Below are 17,760 nucleotides of genomic sequence, written 5' to 3' on the forward strand. Positions count from 1 at the left end.
CCCCTTTTCATACGCCACCTAAAAAAAGAAGGGGAAAAAAGGCCCTACAAGTCTGATGGAGGGTTCCAATTACACCCAAATAGAGAAAAAGCCCATTCCCAAATTGACCTCGCAAAATGGCAAGACACCAGTAGGTGAAAACCATGTGAAAATACTCCTAATAGAGCTAATATACCCTCGTAGTGTTATCCTGCCCAGAATAAAGCTTCTTGCCATGTTCCCATATGTCCTTAGCTGTATCAAAGAACATAAAATTGGCACTTATTTTAGGTTCCATACTATTCCATAACCATGTCATGAATTGGGCACCTTCCTGTTCTCAACCATCAAACCCTGAAGAGTCAGCTGATGGTTTATCTTCCTTCACATGCTTCACTTTCCACATTGCCTTGAAAAAAACTTCCACCGACTTGCCCCATGGTACATAGTTCTCACCATTAAGTTTAATTGAAGTCATTTGCACACCTAAATAGTCAAAGGGAATCACCACACTAGGTTTCTGATCACTACAACCATCTCCAATTGCTGCCATGTTGCCCTCCCAATGCTACTTCTAATCTGAATTCCCAGTCGCCAACTAAGTACTGCTGTTCACAACCAGTCACAATCAGTCACAATCAATCACCACTGTTCACAACCAATCACAATCAATCAGTCCCCAAACACACAGATGTCCCAGACACTACAGCAATCCCCAAACACAGTTAAGAGGTACAAAAACTTTTGTTTTTGTTCACACCACTATCGATTTCACAAAACCATAAATCACACTAACATTAATTCAGCAACTCACTAACCACATACAAGCCCTCTTGAAGCTGCTCAATAGAGGTTGAGCATCACAAGCACCACCACACAACCATAGCTGTCACACATGGTACAGATCTGTCTGACCTTTTCAGAGGGCACTACAAATCCAAAGAAAACATCAACTACTACCACTGCAGTAACTTGTCATTCAATTCAGGTCACTTGTGACCAACAAAGGCTTCAAAACAACCTACAAACCCACACAAAAGGGTCAAACATACCCTTACACCATTTGGCCACTGTAAACACAACCTGTTCTTGGACTTTTTTCCAAGAACCAAGGCTACAAACAACCTAGTTCTCTAGGTTCTAATCAGTCCGAGCAGATTTTGAAGGCTTTCAACCCAGAAATACCAACAGCACAAAAAAAAAAGGTAACCAACCTCTAATGGAGAGCTTCAGTCAACCATCCACTTACTTCTGGAGTTGTTTTTCTTGAAAAACAATCAAGTTCCGAGCAGAGGAAGAAGGGCTGAAGTGTTCTCAGACCTAGGTCGAATCTGTGTTCTCCATTTTCAGGCCCGGAAAGAAGAGAAAAAATGAGGTCACGACCAGAGAGGAGCAAGGGAGGAGATTTAGAGAGCAACGTCTTGCTCTGATACCATATTTGTTCTGTAGCTACAGCAGTTTGAACCAGGAAGCAGAAGAAGAAGAAGACAGTCGAACTTGGTGGGCTAAACCCTATCATTCGACCATAATATGGATTAGGGATTTAATTAAGTACAAAGACTAAACTGCCCCCACTTAAGTATGGGACAGGAAGTCTTATTAGAACTGCCACATAAGCACATAACTTAATGTGGGTGGAAAAGACTAATCTACCCCTCATTCAGCTAACTCTAATCTGAACAATGTAAGGGAAAAACAGAGATATTAGCATTTTGAAGAAAGGGCAGGTAATGCTCTAATGAGAAAGCTGATGGTCTTAAGGGAAGATTTAAAACTTAGGAATAGGGAAGTGTTTGGGCCCATCTCAGCTAGAAAATCAGAAATCCTCAGAAAAATGGCCGATTTAGAGAGGCTGGAGGAAGGTGATGTCCTTTTAAGGGAAGTATTTCATAGGGAGGAAGTGATGTGGAGGCAGAAATCAAGGGCATTATGTCTCAAGGAAGGTGACAAGAATACTTCTTCCTTTCATGATTTGACAAGAAATTGAAGGAGGAAAAACTTCATTCAGGCTTGAGAAGAAAGGTAGAATCATTGATGATCCAGATCAAGTTGTTGAAACCATAAGAAATTTTTACATTAATCTCTTCAAAGCTTCCCCAAGCAGGAAAGTGTTCTTGGGTGAATTGGAGTCTGGTAGATTTGAGGGCGGTGACTAAGGATTGGTTGGAGTGAGAGTTTGATGAAGAGCAAATTTGGGAAGCAGCGAGTAAATTGAAAGGTGACAAGGCTCCTGGGTCGAATGGATTCAACATGTCCATTTATAAAAGCTGTTGGCATATTATAAAAGGGGATTTATTGGCCATGGCGAAGGAATTTTGGCAGGAAAAGTTTATTGGAAATTCCCTCATTCCCAAATAGAAGGGAGCTTGTAAAGTGAAAGACTTTAGGCCAATCAGTCTGATTTCAAGACCTACAAAATTCTTGCAAAAGTCTTGTCTGGAAGATTAAGGGCAGTGTTGCATGATTTAGTGGGCCCTACTCAAATGGCATTCGTAGAAGGTAGCAAATTCTTGATTAGGTGATGGTAGCGAGTGAATGTGTGCATACAAGAAATAGAAATGGAAGGGAGGGCCCGATTTGCAAGCTTAACATCGAAAAGGCATATGATCATGTTGTATGGGGATTTTTAGAAGAAGTTCTGTCAAGAATGGAGTTTGGGGAGAGGTGGAAAAGTTCGATCATTTCTCATCTCCAATTATTAGTCTTGGTGGCAAGGTGAAGTTGGATCATTTCAAGGAATATAAAGCAAGGGCATCCTTTATCCCCTTTATTAATTGTATTGGTTGCAGAAGTCCTAAGCAGATTATTGAAGTGGGGACAGATGGTGTGGTCATTTCTCATCTCCAATTTGCAGACGATACTTATTTTTTGGAAGATTTTACAGCTCAAATGCTTAACTTAGGGTTATATCTTCAGATTTTTTGAGAAGTTGGTAAGGCAAAAGATCAACTTAATGAAAAGTGTGATATTGGAGTGGGGAATATCTCACAAAGTCTTTTAAAAGATTGTGCAGCATCCTTGGGGTGTTTGGTAAGAGTTCCCATTTACTTATTTGGGTATTCCAATTGGTGCAAAGGCCTCTGTCTCTCTAACTGAGCAACCTGTCTCAGATAGAATTGATCAACGTCTGGCAGGCTGGAAGGGAAGATCTCTCTCACTTGATGGGTGGATTACTGTGACCAAGGAAGTTTCTATGGGGCTTTAAAGGGGGTTAGAAAGAAATATCACTTGGTGAAATGGGATAAGGTGTGGAATGATAAAACAGAGGGAGGCTTGAGAATTAGAAGGATGAAGCTGCGCTGAGAGGGAGGCACTGAGAATAAGGGTGGCATCATGCAAGTTTGAAGTTATTGGATTCAGGTAGGATTCTAGTGAAGTAAAATCATCTTATAGAGTGAGTTTCTGGAAGGGCATCATGTGTTTTCAATAAGCCTTTCTGAATTTCGTATCCTTTAAGGTTGGAGGTGGCTCAACAATCAAGTTTTGGGAAGACGATTGGCTAGCGATTGGAAAGTTGTGTGATATCTGTATCCAAAATTTGATCAAGGTAGAGAAAACTGGTGTCCAAAATTCAGAAGAGCTCTGTTCAATTAGGAGATTCAGCAATGTGTTGATTTGCTCTAAAAGTTACAGCCAGCTGAAGTGCAGGTGGATAGGAAGGATTCAAGATGGTGGAAAGAATCTAGAAATGGAGTGTTTTCTGTCAAATCCTTTTACCAGGCTCTGCTGAGGATGAAATCGGAAAGCTCTGAATTAAAAGGGGTTTAGGGAAACCCCATTCCTCCAAGAGTAGAAGCATTTGCTTTGCTTGTGGCACTGGATAGCATTCTGGCTTTGGACCACATTCAGAGTAGAGGAGTTCACTTAGGTGAAAGATGCTACTTGTGTGAGAATGCAAAGGAGAATGTTCTTCATCTGTCTATTGGCTGCCCCAATTTGAGATTTGTTTGGAATTTCTTCTTTGGCCCATTCAAGACTAGATGGGCGGAGCCAAACTCTTCAGGAGACATCTTTGCTCATAGGCCTGCCATGAGAGGAAATACCAAGGCAAAAATTGCATGGAACTTCATCCCTTTTGCTATTTGCTTGGAAGTGTGGAAGGAAAGAAATAGGACTTTTGAGAATAGAACATGTTCTAGAGATAAATTAACACTAATGTGTGGCAAAATGAATATGGAATGGGTTCTAATCCTTCCAGAATTTGAAAGAGTTTCCAAGGAAGATCTAGGTGTTGGCTTTTGGATCCTTCTTGAATTAATCTAGCTTTTCTCTTGTTTCTGTTGTAAAAGATCTATTCAGCTTTTCTGCTTTGCTTTGTTTTTGATCTTTTGGAGATCTCTATCTTTTTTTTTTATCAATAACCAGAAATTTCATTAATAATGAAAAAGATACAAGAGAACATCCGGGAGAGAGATAAACTCTCTTAACTCTCTCCAAGATGACAATAGGGGGCAGCAGTTACAGAACAGCCCAGAAAAATTGATCCCTTTCCACCCCTTGCGTTGCCAAAACATCGGAAAAAGCATTTGCACTCATTTTAACCCACTGCAACTTGATCTCTATATCCTGAGTTTAAAACTTAAACCTCCTCCTTTCATTAACAAATTTCCACCAGCCAGTCTCGTCTTTCTGCAGCCACCTAACTACCAACTTGGAATCCCTTTCTACAATCAACTTTCGTATATTCAGCTCCTTTGCTTTTCGGATCTCTTCCATCACAGCCAGGATTTCTGCCCACAAGGCGTCTCCCACACCTATTGGTCCTGAGTAAAGGGCAATAACTCATCCCTCCTCATTCCGAAAAACACCTCCAATACCTGAAGGGCCCGGATTACCCTCACTACTACCATCGAAATTCAGTTTAAAAAACCTACTAGGAGGTGGGACCCAAACCAGCCTAATAACAGCTCTTGGAAGAGTAGAATCAGCCACCTCCTACCACTTTCTAAGCAAGTCATTTGTGGGAATGTCATCAAAGCTTCTCAAAGAATTAACCCAATGGAAAACTCTGACAGTGATGGTTTCCATGATTGCTTCTCTGCTCCTTGTCAGAATAAGTTCTTTGATTCCTTTCTTCCCATGTTGTCCACCATATTGCCGCTCTTGTACACCTCCAAAGGGTTCTCCCCCTCCTCTTTCTCAAGTAAACAAGGGAAGAAGCAAACAAGCCTTGAACATTTGGCAGGGGGTTCCACCTGCACCCAAACAAAGAAAGAAATCATTCCCAAATATAAAGAGCAAAAGGGCAGGAAATTTATAAGTGGTAACTAGTCTCACCATTAGCCTTCCAAAGGATGCACCAATTTGGGGAGAGGCACCAATTTTGTCTCTTTATTTGGAGAAGATCACAAGTATTAATTCTACCCAAGAAAACTTCCCAACAGAAACCACTTATCCTAGGAGGAATAGGCTTATTCCAGACCTCCTTCTCCGGAAGTCACCATTGAATCATCAGAAGAAGGTCGAATCAAAGCCAAAAAGAAGGAAGCACAAGAAAAGGAACCAGAAGAATCAATACACCAAATCCTACAATCCGACTCTAAAGGGTTCAAGAATACCCCATCCAAGTAGTGAAGTAAAACTGAAACATTACTCAATTCAACCTCCCTGAGACTCCTTCTAAACCCCAGGTTCCATGCAAAGCTAGAAGGTAACAAAAAGGAAGACACGGGTTCATTCTTAAAAATAGACGTCTGAAAAGGTAGGGGAATTGTTCTTTCAACGGGGGGTCGCCCAACCACACATGTTCCCACTTCTCAATTGACAAGAGTACCCGACCAAATGTTGTATCGGACAAAGGGAAGGAAAACCGGAAGAATATGATAGATTGATTTCCATGGAGAGGCTCTTGTTGCCCATAATTTGTCCTTTTCCGCTAGCAGTCTCCATAACCATTTCCCTGAAAGAGTACCCCTCATTAATTTTTCCAATTTTCCACTCACACCTTCGGGAATTTTGAAATCGAAAAGGTTGTACACAAGCAAATTAGCCAGCGTAGACCTAATCAATGTAATTCTTCCCCCCAAGGACAAATAGCTTTTCTTCCAAGATGTCTGCCTGTTAGTGAATCTCTCTAACCCTAGGTTCCAAAAAACTAGCACATCTTGGATGATCACCCAGAGGAAGCCCCAAGTAAATCAAAGGCCATTGAGCCACCCCACAACCTAAGATTTCAGTAGTATCAGATATCTCTCTAATGTTAATCATTGCAATGCAACTTTCTCAAGATTCACCATCAAGGTTGGCAATCTCTCAAATAAATGAACCACCAGCTTCAAATTTTATGTCCACTTCCAATCACCCCTTCACAAAACAAGATAGTATCATCAACAAATTGTAAATAGGTGATTGGCACACTCTATAACCCTCACCAAGTTTCTGGAATCCGCCCTAGAGATTAGCCTTCCAAGAACATCAGCAATCAAAGTGAAAAGGAATGGAGAGAGAGGGTCCCCTTGTCTAATTCCCCTGAGAGCCTGGAAATGAACAACTTTCCCATTCGCCAAAACAGAATAGTGACAAGTCCTTATACACCCATTAATACATTTACACCATCTCTCTCCAAACCCAAAACTCTTCAAGACCTCTAAGAGGCAGTCCCAATCTACCAGACCATAAGCCTTCTCAAGATATTGTTTACAAATGAAGCCATTTTCCCACCTTTTTCACTTCTTCTACATTTTCATTGGCTATAAGAATCTGATCAATAATTTGTTTGTCTTTCACAAAAGCCCCTCGATTTGGGGAAACGATGGAATGGAGAACATGCCTTATTCTACAAAAAAGCACTTTTAAAATAATTTTGTAGAGGCTATACACCAAGCTGATGGGTCTAAAGTCCTTAGGGTGATTAATCACACCCCTCCTGAAAAATTCATTGAAAACTTTTTGGGTATCATTTTTTAGGATCTCCCAACAGTCTTGAAAAAAAACCATTGTGAAACCATTCGGCCCAAGAGCTTTAGATCTATCCATAGAAAAAATTGCTTCTCTGATCTCTTCCAAATCAAAACTCCTCTCCACCCACATCATAAGATCTTCAGTTAATCTCAGCCACTCTAAAGTCTAACCCATCCAGCCACACCCTCTCCCTTAAAGGCCTTCTAAAAATAGATTTAAAGTGATCCACAAAAGCCCTTTCAATCTCACTTTGTTGGGTAATGACGGCTCCATTCGCCTCAAATTTCGAAATGAAATTCTTCTTTTCCAACCATTTTCCAAGGCATAAAAAAAAATTAGTATTACTGTCTCCTTCCTTAATCCACTTATGCCTAGATTTTTGTCTCCAACTGACTCCTCCTTAAACAACACATCCTCCAACTTCTTCCTAAGGGACCATCTCAAATCTTTATCTTCCACTCTAAAGGTTCCATTCTCTTGTTTAAGATTCAATCTACCAAACTGGTGGATACTCAATTCTTTTATTTTGGCTCTCAAATCCTTCAACTTCCTATAGAATAACATGCCCTTCCATTTAACTCTCAGTTGACTTCCTTCCCACCATTCCTTAACTTTCTCCAAAAAGCCACTATGACAAAGCCACATGTTCTCAAATCTGAACGGAGTAGGGCCATTCCTTCTAAACTCTTCCTTGGCAATGGAAATAGGCCAATGGTTTGAAGTAACCCTAGGTAAAGCTCTCGAAGCCAATCCTCCCCAATATTCTTCCAGGTCCAAGGTAAACAAAAATTTATCCAACTTGGGACATAATGGATTAGCTTGAAGATTGGACCAAGTGAACTTGTGGTATGAAATAGGCAACTACTTAAGCTGAATATCATTAATAAATTGATTGAACTTCCTCATACCGGTGCTGCTTGTCTATCTTAAGTTATTGGACTCTTCACCAAAGTTACCCTCTAAGCACCAAGATCCATCCACAATTCACCCTACTTGTCTGTCTTAAATTTTGGAGATCTCTCATCACCCTCTTAATGTGCTTTTGCTTCTTTTATCAATAAAAATTTCCTTTTTATTTATTACCAAAAAAAAGAAATTCTGAACAACACCTGACTTGAGTTCTAGAAACTTGTGGAAGGAAAAAGATGATGGTCTATGAGGGTACATGTACACTTTTTTACCATTTCATAAAATATCATTGTATATTTCCACAAATTTCACAATGTTTCCTCCATGTCTATAAATTTCGGAATATTTCCATACAACATTTCTGACATTACCCAACACATTTCCTCTATTTGGATATCTGACATCTCCACCAACACTGGCATTTTAAACCTTGGTTGTACAAAGACCTTGTCACGATTATCTAGACCGGGTTCAGCAGCAGCAACCTCAATTTTTATAGAACAAATGGATGAAGCATAACTTTTTCACAATATAAAAAATAGTTTATGGAAGGAAGTAGCTGGAACATCAAGAAAAGCTTTGACTTACAGGGATTGGTTGCTCCGGACAAAGGATTCAAAAAACTTAACTTCGACAGCAGTAGTAGGGGAATCCAGGGCCTCAGGAGTGGGAGGCATTTTCAGTAATGAAGCAGGCCATGTTATTGGATTATTCTTAGTTCCAAATGGCATTGGTGATTCATCAACGACTAAAATAATGGATGTATCTGAGGGTGTACAAAGAGAAAAGAAAAAATTATTATTGAAAGAGACAGTGGTTATAGGGTGGCTGCAAAATAGGGACAATGCACTGTGGATTTACACTTTACAGGAATGAAATAAAAAGCATAGCTGTTTAACTAGGGATATGGAAGTGAGATTTCAAGGTTGTATAGGTGGCTAACTAGGGATATGGAGAGAGAGAGAGAGAGAGAGAAGATGCTTTATCTCTGAAAGAGAACTGTATATATGCATTCTTTTATGTTGAGTTTGCATGGCAGGTGATCCCTCATCACAATTTTGATAAACTTCTTCATTTTAATAAAAATTTCTTTTTATTTATTATCAAAAAAGTTCACAACATATATCATCAACAGCAATACAAGAATCCCTAAGTGTTTCATTTCTATATCATAAATATTCTGGCCACTCAAATCACAGTTGTATTGTGCTATGCTTTCATGAGTAGCCTCAAATTTAAAACCAAAAACAGCGTTGCATTTCTAATACTCACCTCAGAAGTATTATGTATTTCAGTTTCACCTGAACACTCACGGTCAGGTTCAACAGCAGCAGCTTCAGTAGTTACTTCATGTGCATTTTCAATGCCAGCAGCTTTACTATCCAAAGCAAGTTCATCATGAGTCACCTCAGAGTGGAGAGACTTCACAACATCTGATTCTTCAGAATTACATAATGTTGCATCCTCACAAACATGCAACATGGATCCACAAGGAGGATCCAAAGCATCATGCATCACAGGGGTACGCACAGTATCAACTTCTTCACTTACTTCACATGCATTACTGACAACACCCTCATCAGAAAGACCGAAGTCACCACCAACCTTAATCACATCAGAATTCTTTGCCTCCTCACATGAATTACTAACAACACCCTCATCAGAAACACCAAGGTCACCATCAACCTTACTCACATCAGAATTCATTGTCACCTCACATGCATTACTAACAACACCCTCATCAGAAACACCAAGGTCACCATCAACATTACTGACATCAGAATTTTTTGTGTCACACGCATTACTAACACCCTCATCAGAAACACCAAGGTCACCATCAACCTTACTCACAACAGAATTCTTTGTCACCTCACATGCATTACTGGCACCCTCATCAGAAACACCAAGGTCACCATCAACCTTACTCACATTAGAATTCTTTGTCACCTCAGGCACAAAATTAGTGTTGGCTTCAGCATCAATAGGCTTAGCATCTGCATGATAAACATAAAAAACTAAACCAAAAAAATGGAAGAAATAATATATAATTTAGTTGACAGTAGGTCAATGCATTTCATTTACAAAATACCTGCCATATGCACATTTCCTTCAGCGGATTCATGCTTCAGTAGTACCTTCTGTAATAGATCAGTACCTGGAAAGACTAGCATATTCATGGATTTCATTTCTTTTCTGTGTGATTCATTGAGAGGCTCAAAACCAAAAACCACCGTCCACGTATGCATGAGCTCAGGAATAGCTGGTATGATCAGCTTCATGACATTGAGAGATTGGAGGGCCTGAAAATAGGATCAGCACAACTGCACAAGTCAATCTCATGTGGAAACAAAAACATAATTGGAAGCAATAGGCAGAGTAAAAAACATCAAACTAGCTATGGCTGCAGAAACCAATATAGCCATGAAAAACATGAGACATCATTTCAGGTGCATCCATACACATTTAATAACAAAAACACTTTTTTATGGTAAAAGAGAGAAATATCATTAAAATAAGAAGATAATGACCTAAAAACAAGTTACGGAAACACCTGAAAGCAATAACTAATCAAAGATACAGACTGGATTACAAATTTACAGCCCAACTATTTCTCAAAATCTCTCCCCCAAATACAGACTGGAAGAACCAACAACCAGTCCATGATTGATTTTCCAGTTTCTGCCACTGACTTCTCAGTATTCCGGATTTTATTTTAAAACAATCTGTTGTTCACACATGCAATCCATCAATTTACTTCTGATATCTTGTTATTTTCACATAACATAATAATAAAAAATGGGTCATTTACTAAAACGCCCCCCATAGTTTCATTAATTTACTAAAACCTACCTTACAGTTTGTGTTTTACTAAAGCATCCCTTACAGTTTGCAATCAATTTACTTAACCAACCTTCCATTAGATGAAAATAGAAAATGACAGTAATAACCCTAATATCCATTCAAATAAATTTAATCAAAAGAAACTAAAAACAAAAAATGTCATTTTTGCCCCAAGTAAAACATGGACAACCACTCTATTTTTCTCTATTTAGTCAATTTTGTTTTCTATACAAAAAAGTGTTATGGGTAATTTTGGAATAAACAACCATGGGCCCATGCCCTTGAAAGGTCGATTAAGTAAATAGGTTGCAAACTATAAGGGGTGTTTTAGTAAAATAAAAACTATAGGGTAGGTTTAAATAAATCTGTGAAACCATAGTGGGTGTTCTAGTAAATGACCCTAAAAAAATCACCAAAGACTAATGCATTTAAATGTCAATCTATGACAAAAAAAATGAAAGATAGAATCATACTCTGGAAGTGAAGAGTCTTAAGTTGTCATGAGCAATTTGCTTTATCAAAAATTATCTCACAGATAAAGATGCATATCGTATTTAGAAAAGTCAACAGTTTTTATGAAAAAGTAAGGTAAGAAAATTTATTGCAAACACGAAGGAAAAGCATGGTGGAACAAATTCTGGTGGTGGCAGAGCAAGAGGCAGCCCCCACCCCCCAAACATCACATTACAACTCCCACAAACTTTTGGAGTTCAGCAACAGAAACATGTTATGATGTCTGAACGCATTTACAACAGAAATCCAAGAACCCACTTTCCCCATTGCAACACTATTTAAATCATCAGAGCCAAACAATATTTTCATTATGATGCCATTGAAACTAAAAAATTAAATTTAGACAGATTTAACAACTTGAGGTGGTTTTCTATCTGATTAGGACCTGTAGTAAAGCCCAGTTGGTCAGTTAAATAAAATAAATCAGTCTGATTTCTTGATCAGATTTGGGCCTACTATTTGTGGCCACGAGACTGTCTCAGCAAAGTTTCCAATAAAGAATTAACAATAAAACAACTGATCTTTTTTTAAGGTAAGGTATAAAACTGGACTTTAACCCTTAAATTACGAGCGCTTAAATCATTTCTTACTACTTTGACCTACGGCCATCTATGTTTGCCACTAGCCCTCCTAGCCCCTTCAACTTGTAACAGATCGTTTTTTTTCTTACAAGTGTTGTAGGTGGCCTTCTATGTGTGTGAACAAACCATCTTAGTCCAGTTTATCTCATTTTATCACCTATTGGAGTTACTCTTAGGTTCCTTTGAATGACTTCATTTCTAACCCCATTATTTCTAGGTTTCCACTCATCCATCTCAGCATAAAAATTTCTGTCTGCCATACTCATTTTCAGGACATTTTATTTATTGACTGCCCTACAAAATGCCCCATACATCATATCTGGCTTTCAACTGTTTTATAGAATTATCCCTTTAGTCGAAGTGTTATTTATTTGCCTATCACATAAGACTCCAACTGCACCCCTCTGCTTTGCTAATCCTGCTGTAATATTATGGGTGACATGCTTGAATTGCTAAGTGCCTGAAGAATGTCGGTAAAATGCACACCTGGTTTCTTTCACTTCCACTTTGAATTTGGTTACAAGTCATACTTAAATATTTTGGTTTCTTTCACTTCCACTTATCTGTGCTTTATCCAAGCATGTGCCTTGCCTTGCACCTTGCATTTCAGGTGCTAGAAGGCCCTTGTGCTTTTGCTTGTGCCCCCCGCTTTTAGAACACAAGGTGATGAGGTGCCATATGCCCATAACATAAAAGGCTACTTGCTCTTTAAGAAATTCTAGTTCTGAATAAGAGGGATATACTGAGGGCTTGAAACATACCATCAGATAAGTGCTACCTAGGAGATCTCTTGGAAAATGAAAAAAAGTTTACCTGATGGTACTAATCATTTGATGAACTCCATACTCTTTGACCACAAACCGGGAATTTGAGACGGAGGAAGGAGAGTTCAACAAGGCAACAAGCTGGTGAAGGTCTTTGAAGGTTGAGGCTAAGCAGTTTCTTTTTGAAAGCTTTAGGATGAAAGGCAAGAAAGCCTTGAAAATCAGAGAATTTAACATGGCCATGGTATTATTGGTCAAGAAAGAAGCTGTGGTTTGGTTCTGGACATTCTTGGAGAAGCTGTTCAGGTGAGTGGGAAGTTAGATTGCAAAGAATCAAACGAGTTTAATGGCAGGAGATTTGTAGCAGAGAGGAGAAAGAATTCTAAAGGAAGGTTTGTGGCCCTGTTGCAGTTTTTTGGGGAAGGAGAAAAACAAATGGTTTGTTTTCCTGAAGGAAAGATGGGGATTGGATGGTAAGAAGTGTCAACTGCTTTTAAGGGTTTCTCTACCCGAGAGGGAATTGGAGAAGGTAGCATTTCGGAGAAGGAAGAACAAATACAGGTAGTGAATGGAGTTGGCGGAGCTAGGAAACAAGAGCATCAGACAGAGGTAGCAGGATTACAAATCATAGATGTCAAGGCGGGTGCCCTTTGAGGCTCGGCTCGCCTAATCGCAAAGCAGTTTTGTACTATGTATTATAAAATACAATTTTATTCTTTATTTTTTTTACATTAAAATTATAAAATAGGCACTATTAAACTAAATTTACATACATAATATAATATATATTATTAATATGTAAAACATAATATATTATAATATGTATATAATATATATTATATATAATATTAACATACATAAATATATTAATATATTAGTATAATATTAATAAAATTCGGTTTTAACCGAAAACCAAACCAAAAAATTTGGTTTCGGTTTTTTAATAATTCGGTTTCAGTTCGGTTTTATATCTTATAAGTTCAGTTTTTAAATATTCGGTTTATTCAGTTTGGTTTTTAACCGAATAAATCGAATGGTCGCCCCTAAATACAAACATTGCTAAATGCTGTATTGAACCCTCAAAGACTTTAAAACCTGAACCAATAAGTAAGGAAGAACTTAAAATTTTGTCTAATCAACACATTTCTACTACTACTTTTTTTCTTCTTTTCCTATAACAAAAATAAGGGTTCAGCCCTTATATTTTTTGAATGTTCTTTTCCTTCTTTTTATTCTTCTCACTAATATGTTGATTTTCTGTACTTTAACATGAACTCTATACTTTTCTTATGAAAATTATGAATAATTATTAAGGAAATATGGTTATGGTACCTAGGGAACTACCCTAGGATCTATGTTTTCTACATAAAAAAATCCATCACCTAGGCGCCTTGGCGACTAGACGCCCCCCTATCGCCTAGCCTCGCCTTGGCACCTTGAAAACTATGTTACAAATTCTGGGTAAAGCAGCAAAAGACGGTAGAAGGGCCTACAATGAGCTCAACAACAATTGGGAGAAAAAGTTTATTGTAACCTCTACAGAAGAACTGGAGGACAGTTGCAGAAGAGTTATTAAAAAAGTTAAACTGTTTAAGTAGAGATGTACTATCATCTTAACCCCCTTCAAGACTTGTAAGGCCCTGCTTGAGCTAGTTGGAGAGGAGTTACAACTCCATGCTATGTGTTGTAAATTGAACTTAGATTCTGTAACTATCACAAAATGGACCCCTCATTCAAACTCTAAGGATCTGCATGTGAGGGACAGAGTAATTGTTTGGATATTGGGTCTGCTGTTTCATCTTTGGACATCAAAAGTGTTTGCATCTATAGCTGCTCTGTGTAAGGCAAGACTGGACGGTTTTTTTGTGAAAGATCTCCAATCAGCTGCAATTTGTCTGAGTAGTGTGCATCTGTATGATATCCCTCATTCAGTAAAACTGGTGGTTGATGAAGTGTTCTACGTAGCCTGGCCGGTTACAGCCATTGAAGTCGCCTTGTGGAGTGAGGGAAGATGCAAGGAGGATGAGAAGGTTGAAGAAAATTGGTTTTGTGGAAGCAAGGGATTGGCTCAATGAAATCTGGTTGATATTTACACTAAAATGGTAAAATTTGGGGAGAATGATTCAAAAGGGAAGACACCAGCAACCAAGGGGAAAGAGCCAATAGGAGAAGAGGAAAAGGTGGTGTGCAACAGGTCTTATGCTTAGGTGCTGAGTCTGCTGACAGAAAGCAGTTGTAGGGAGAAGGCTAATCAGCAGGTTTCACCAAATAAGAATTGGTTTAGTTAAGGTGGAGAAAAGGGGTTGAAACAAACTTTAAATAAGCAAGGGGGTCAGTCAGCGAGGGTAGAGGGCCACATGGGCACAAGTAGAGAGGGAAACCATTTAGATTCGAAAATATGTGGCTTACCCATCCAGATATTGTAATAAAAAGTGAAGGAATGGTGGGGTGACGAGGTGAGGGGGGTAAGTTGGAAGGGGATCAAGTTTCATAAGAAGTTAAAAAGGTTGAAAGCCAAAATAAAAGAGTGGAATAGAGATCAATTTGGTAGAATTGAAGAGCAAAAAATGTGTCTAATCTCTCGAAAAGAAAACTTGGATGTAAAGAAATCTCAAAATGGGTTGACTGAGGATGATAGAGTGTTAAGGAGACAATTGAAAAAGGATTTGGAAGAGGTGTTACTGAGGGAAGAAACTGGTTTGAGACAAAAATCTAGAAACAAGTGGATTAAGGAAGGCAATGGGAACACTAGATTTTTCCATGACTTGGCAAATGGGAGACAGAGAAAGAATCTTGTGACCAAGCTAGAGATAGGAGAGGAGGTGATTACCAACCAGGATGACATAGCCAGAAAATTTGTGGACCACTTTAAATCGATTTATAGAAGACCTTTTGAGTGAGAGAGCAGTTGTGGAAGGGGTGGAATGGCCAAGAATTGAGGACGGAATGGCAAGGTGGTAGGAAAGGAATTTCGAAGAAGAAGAGATTAAGAAAGCTGTCTTTCTAATGGATAGATCCAAGGCTTCAGGCCCAAATGGCTTTACAATGGGTTTTTATCAAGATTGTTGGGAGGTGCTGAAAGAGGATTTAATTTAAGTCCTTAAGAAGGCTAATACCTAAGAAGGCTGATGCCAACAACCCAAAAGATTATAGGCCTATTAGTCTGGTCACAAGCATCTATAAAATTATGGCTAAAGTGCTTTCGTTGAGGATCAAAACAGTTCTCCCTTCTATCATTAGTGAAACCCAGGGGGCCTTCATTCAAGGGTGACAAATAACAAATCAGATCCTAATTGTGAATGAGTGGATGGAGGAAATGAAAAGGTCTAGGAAGAGAGGTTTCATTTGTAAATTGGATCTTGAAAAGGCCTATGACTTGGTGGACTAGGAGTTTTTATTAGAGGTGATGTGAAACTATGGATTTGGGGACAAGTGGTGTAGTTGGATATCTAGGTGCATCGGTACCTGTCACTACTCTATTCTGGTAAATGGTATGGTGAGGGACTATTTTCCAACTTGCAGGGGTGTCAGACAAGGGGATCTACTCTCACCCTTCCTTCTTACCTTAGTAGCCGATGTGATTAGTAGGATCATTACTAAGGCTGACAATGAAGATGCCATTAGGGGTTGGAGAATAGGGAGACACCAAGTCCCAGTCACCCACCTTCAGTTTGCAGATGACCTAATGATCTTTCGTAAAGGAGGTTTTAGCGAAAATGTAGCAAACCTAAAAAAGCTAATCAAAGATTTCAAAGGATTTCTAATCTGAAAATAAATTTGGAAAAGAGTTGCATAGCGGGTATAAACTTGGAGGTAGGGGAGGTCGAGGCTATTGTAGAATGTCTTGAGTGCTCCATCTCTACTTGGCCTATGTCGTACTTAGGGCTTCCATTAGGGGCAAATCCTAGGGAGAGTAGATTTTGGACCCCAGTGAGAAAAGTTTGAGAAGAGATTAGCCTCGTGGAAGAGGAATTATCTCTCTTTAGGAGGGAGAATTACCTTAATAAGAGCTACCTTGGCTAACTTACCTACCTATTTTTTGTTTGTCTTTAGGATACCAGTTAGGGAAGTTAGGAAATGGTTGTAGAGTGTCTTGTGTGCAGAAGTAAAGAAGAGGGGGTTTGGGACTTGGGAGGGTGACTGGAAAAAATCAAGCTCTATTAGGGAAATGGTTGTGGTGATACCGTAATGGCCATTGGAAAGAGAGAGGTTGTGGCATGAGGTGGTGGGAAGCATTCAAGGGAGTTCAGAGAATGGATGGGATGTTGGTGTATCGAGGCAGGCTAACCCAACAACACCTTGAAAGGCCATTCAGAACACCGTTCCTCAATTCCTCAAATTTATCAGGTATGAAGTTTTTTCTGGCAACGCTATTCGTTTTGGGGGGGATATCTAGGTAGGAGACACCCTCTTAAAGGACCTTTTCCCTTTGCTATTTTCTGTTTCTTTGTATAAAAAAGAGGTGGTCTCAAAATTTGTCTCACCACTGGGAACACCCTTAGCTCCTAATTGGGATTTTGGGTTTCATAGAGGACTAAGGGATGATGAAATTAAATCTCTCTCTGTCTTGCTATGTTGTCTTAATCAAGTTTGCCCGAATCCCTCCAAGCCAGAAAAAAGGGTGTGAACTCCTAGACCCAATGGAATCTTTACTTGTGCTTCTTTCTTCAAGTCCATCTCTCAACATTCTACTCAACAACCCTTTCTGTCAAAGGAAATTTGGTGCAAGCCAGTTCCCCCAAAGATTATGGCATTTTGTTGGGAAGCATTCCATGGGAAAGTAAACACTCTAGATAACCTACAAAAGAGAAGACCTTTCCTCTGTATTTCTCCCAATTGATGTATCCTCTGTAGGGCTCGCGGTGAGGATTGTTACCACCAACCTACTAATATCTTGTTCCTTTTCTGTAAACCTTTGGGCATGAATACTTTCGTTGTTTGGGGGTAATTGGAGTTTACCAACAGAAGTCCGCATGCTCTTCAACCATTCTACTTTCTTTTGGCCTACAAAAAGAGGGAGCCTTATGTGGAGATGTCCTCGCATTGCCCTGATTTGGACTCTTTGGGAAGAAAGGAATGCTAGAATTTTTTAAGAAAAGGAAAGGAGTAGTCAGGAATTGAAAGACTGTGTGTTGAATAGGGCAATACCTTGGCTGAAGACTTTGGAAATCATTCATCAATTCTCTTTTAATGACCTTTGGAGAAATTGGTCAGCAGTAGCGAGGTGTTCACCCCTAAAGGGCAAATCAATTACAAGCTAGTCTCCTCCATCT

General features: G+C 39.1%; 1 protein-coding gene across 5 annotated transcripts in view; it reads right to left on the reverse strand.

Moving 5' to 3' along the window:
• The window catches only part of LOC148879230 (uncharacterized), a 73,466-nt gene that overhangs the window by 22,038 nt on the left and 33,668 nt on the right, over positions 1–17,760 (reverse strand). For 2 of the 5 annotated variants that reach the window (XM_088960707.1, XM_088960708.1), the window contains 2 exons: positions 9,878–10,088; positions 9,061–9,782 (listed from right to left, as the gene is read on the reverse strand). In XM_088960707.1, the coding sequence (XP_088816833.1) occupies positions 9,061–9,782; positions 9,878–10,088 (933 nt within the window). Of the gene's footprint in view, positions 1–8,421; positions 8,555–9,060; positions 9,804–9,877; positions 10,089–17,760 lie in introns of those variants that run through there. The other 3 variants (XM_088960704.1, XM_088960705.1, XM_088960706.1) reach the window with 2 other exon arrangements.

Source organism: Nelumbo lutea, chromosome 1, assembly GCF_056320005.1.
Source record: "Nelumbo lutea isolate HS-2025 chromosome 1, American lotus-T2T, whole genome shotgun sequence".
Taxonomy (NCBI): Eukaryota; Viridiplantae; Streptophyta; class Magnoliopsida; order Proteales; family Nelumbonaceae; genus Nelumbo; species Nelumbo lutea.